This window comes from Phoenix dactylifera, chromosome 11, assembly GCF_051530095.1.
Source record: "Phoenix dactylifera cultivar Ajwa chromosome 11, Ajwa_hap1_PhDact_Kaust_v1.1, whole genome shotgun sequence".
Classification (NCBI taxonomy): domain Eukaryota; kingdom Viridiplantae; phylum Streptophyta; class Magnoliopsida; order Arecales; family Arecaceae; genus Phoenix; species Phoenix dactylifera.
In genome coordinates, this window is record NC_143200.1 from 26,987,955 (window position 1) to 26,991,797 (window position 3,843).

The 3,843-nt window shown below is 38.8% G+C and overlaps 1 protein-coding gene across 1 annotated transcript; it reads right to left on the bottom strand.

Moving 5' to 3' along the window:
- Nucleotides 1-342: 342 nt before the first annotated feature.
- On the bottom strand, nt 343-2,875 carry LOC103702372 (protein phosphatase 1 regulatory inhibitor subunit PPP1R8 homolog). Its single transcript, XM_088707586.1, has 2 exons — nt 2,701-2,875; nt 343-1,359 (listed from the first exon to the last, which is right to left on the bottom strand). The coding sequence occupies exons 1-2, from the start codon at nt 2,844-2,846 to the stop codon at nt 543-545; spliced, it is 963 nt and encodes a 320-aa protein (XP_088563712.1). The 5' UTR covers nt 2,847-2,875; the 3' UTR covers nt 343-542.
- Nucleotides 2,876-3,843: the final 968 nt, after the last annotated feature.

The following is a 3,843-nucleotide window of genomic DNA, read 5'->3' on the forward strand; positions in this document are numbered from 1 at the left end:
CATCAAACTCGACACATAGCCTTAGTAACCAGAATCAACTAATAATTACAATATGAGCTGCAGCTCGGCATAAAACTCAACAAAATTAAGCATGTCTTGTTCTGAACTACTCCAGCTCAACCAAAACAGAAAACATCAAAAATGTCATACTAACTGCTCTATACAAGTGCTATTCTACAATGCCAAACCTGAGGGCATAATAATGGTCAGAAGTATATGAGGATCTGAAACTACTTATCAGGTAATGCTAGATATCAGGGGCACAAAGCATAACCAATGCACAAGAGGCAGTGTAAACTTAAAGAAGTAAAGGTTCATCAGTAGAACAACCCAAACAGATCATTGTAGAATAATTTTAGGCAATTCTGGCATACCTTTTGGGTGTATGTCACCCCCTGCAAAACAACATAAGAAACTGCAGCAAAATTTCTCAGTTACACAGAACTCATAGCCACCATGGGCTCCAAAAATGTCCATTTGAAACATAACTCATCAGAGACTCATTCAATGAACAAATTAGCGAATGAAATCTATTATACTCATCAGTAATCACCAAAGAGATCATCAATGTCATCTGCTGAACTAACATTGTCTTTCTCACTGGCAATACTAGCAGGCTTTTCTTCAATGCTTTTGGTGTTACCTGCCTGCCCATCTGGCATGTATGCCCAGGATGAGCCCACCTTTCCAGAAAAGGAATCCCCATATAGATCATCATAAATCCCACTTTTTGTAGTGCTTTTGACTTTGTTCAAGACCTGTTGTAGCCTATCAGTAACACCCTTGGAAGAAGTACTGTCTTCCCTTGGAGATACCTGCTCCTTTCCTTTTGGTATAACCGTAATCTGTACAAGAGATTTATATTTCCCAACAAGACTGCCTTCTTTTACACCAATAGGGCCAGGTTCAGTCTCAACATCTGCACCATCTGAAATTCCAACTACTTCAACAAGATCCCCCCCAACCTGATCTTTAAATGCCACTCTTGCTTTCCTAATTCTTTTGGTAGACCTTCCTGACAGATGGTGGTCATCAGTTCCACTAGACATACTGCCTGATGAATTTTGAGACTTGGATGAGAGGTCCAACTGACTAATACAACCATAGCGGTTGAGTACTGTATTATATGCCGCCACAGCATCTTCATCGGAAGGGTCTGGAGGGGAAGGTAGATTAATTTCTGCAGGAATTGCCGTGGTAGGAAAAAGAGCAGCTGTATTTTTTCTTAAGATGTAGCTTCTGGTTGATGCGGCAAACCGTAGCGACTGTCCAACTTCAAGCTCAACCGGATTATCTTTAGTCAGTCTCTCATTTGCAACAAATGTACCATGAGCTGAACCCAAATCAACCACAAAGATGCTGCAGAAACATTTATATGAGTACACACTCTCCAGCTCCAAAAAGCAACACTAGACCAACATAGTGAATTCATTTTGATTTCAAAGCAATCCTAATAAACCGTTTTCACAAAAATCATAATTTGAAAAAGAATCATGAAGGAATCTGCATGGTTGTAAGAAAGATGGCTTCAATTTATAAGTCATAAGCTGTACACAGAGAAACTGGAACCAGAGAAAATTAAGAATCAATTCAACAATCTCACCTTCCATTCTTGTGGGGAACTACTGCAGCGTGTTGGCGTGACACAGACGGGTGATCTAGCACGAAATCACACGCTGTGAACTGCCTCCCAAATATATGCCGCCGCTTATCTAGATTGATCTTATCAATGACCTCTCCATCCTTCAACACCTCAAGATAGTAAATCCCTGGACGGGGTCCTATAGCCCAGTCTGGAGGCTGCCAGGTAGACTGCCCCCCACCAACTTGAGTGGCCTGCGGAGCTGGAACTACTGCATCAGGTCCCGTAGGTTTCGACGTGATATGCTGTTGATGCTGAGTATGGGTTATGTGAGAATTTTGTGGCTGCAGTGGCTGGACCGGAGGGTGGGCTTCTTTAGAAGCCAAAGTAGTTTTAGAAGCTGAATTAAGGCTAACCGAGAATGGCTCCAAAGATTGTGCTTTTTTAAATCAATCAAGACCCCCTCTATACATTTTCCTTTCTTCCTTTTTGCCCAAACTACAATTTTAAGGTTATGTTACATAAAATCATCTCCAATGCAGTCTTTTTTATTTCAGAAAGAACAGCTCAAGGACAAGCCATATAGATAACAACAACCCTCTGTTGCGCCAACCAAATCTAGAGGTGTGAAGCTTACCCATTGAAGAAGAAACCCTAGAAAGGCTTCCAAACATTAATTTCGATACCAGGGTTTTCCAATAAACTGCTCCACCAAGTTGAAAACAATCAGTTTCATCCACTCAAAAAATCGCTAAAACCTCATATAAACTCACAAAAAGAAAAATATTCCCCGCAGATGAGAAACTGAACGGAAAACCACATTTGGAATACAAAAGCGCCCAACTCAATAGAAAGGGATAAAAATGCGACCTTTGAACCCGATAACTTTAGGAAATCAGATCCTTAATTACACATAGTATGATCTGAAACGACTACAGAAACGAGAGCAAATTTCGATGAACAACCCAAATCGAATCAAATCAGCAGCAACAATTCATTTTTTCTTTAAAAAAACATGGAATTAACGGATAAGAAACAAATCAAACGAAGATAACGATTATAATAATCAAGCCGTGGTTGGTGGCAGGAGAATCGGATATTTGGCGAAGAAGGGTTACCTTGGGAGACGGGAGAGGGATTTCCGATTAGGACTTCGAGCTTCGATGATATTGTCCCGAAGAAGAGAAGGGAGGAGAACACCCTCGTAGGCGAGAGGGCAGTCCCGATCAACATAATAGGACAGAAGACCTATTCGTGACACCATTTTGGGACTCCTCTTTCCGGACAGCGGGGCCTACGTGATGGACTACTCCACTGCGGGACTGGGAGTGGTGGTAGTTGACGAGGGGTCTTCAATTGGGTCTTTTAATTAATAAATATATAAATATATATTTGCTTAAATGGATGAATTACTTAAATCTTGTAAAAAAAAAAAAATCTTTTAATTAATAAATATATAAATATATATTTGCTTAAATGGATGAATTACTTAAATCTTGTAAAAAAAAAAAAAAGAGGAGGGGGGGGACTGTACCATCCTTCTATAGTATTTCCGCAAAGTAATCTTCAACAAAAAGAAGCAATCCAAATTGCTACTCTGTTCATCTTATGTTAAATATGACTCGCCCCAAAAGCAGCGGACACCCTCACATACTATTAGATTATTACTTCTTTCGTTATTGTATGGTGCTATCGGCTAATATTATGACCCCTTGTGGCTGATGATGTGCTCTCCACGTGTAAAAATTTGGTGAATTTTTACACCTATATGTAAATATCTTGTATGTAATTGTATCCATCTTTAATGTTAAAATTCATATAAAAAATGCAACATAAGTCTATCAGAATTCTCAAAGATGTGTATGCTTTAAATCCTATAGTTGCTTTGCAAGGATGGGTAAGGATGGATGCTCAATGCCTCAATGGGAAAGCTAGTTGGCCATAAAGTATCGGTTAATTCTGATAGGCTAATTCACAAAGATTTTACTTGATTCTGATATAAAGTTGCATGTTGCCTTTCTTAGGGAAGGCTAATGCTAAAGTAGATTGGCTTGCTAACTATGACAGGATACTCAAATATCAGCCATGGTCGACGAGCTCTATCGGATTTGATTACAAGTGATCTACTTTGTAATTGTTGTGAATATAACTATGTATTTTTTTGTGGTTTTATTATATTTGTTTTTTACTTTCAAATATACTTTATTTTAAAGTGGAAAAAAACATTTTTGACTTGTATTTCTTAATGATTAGTAAAAATT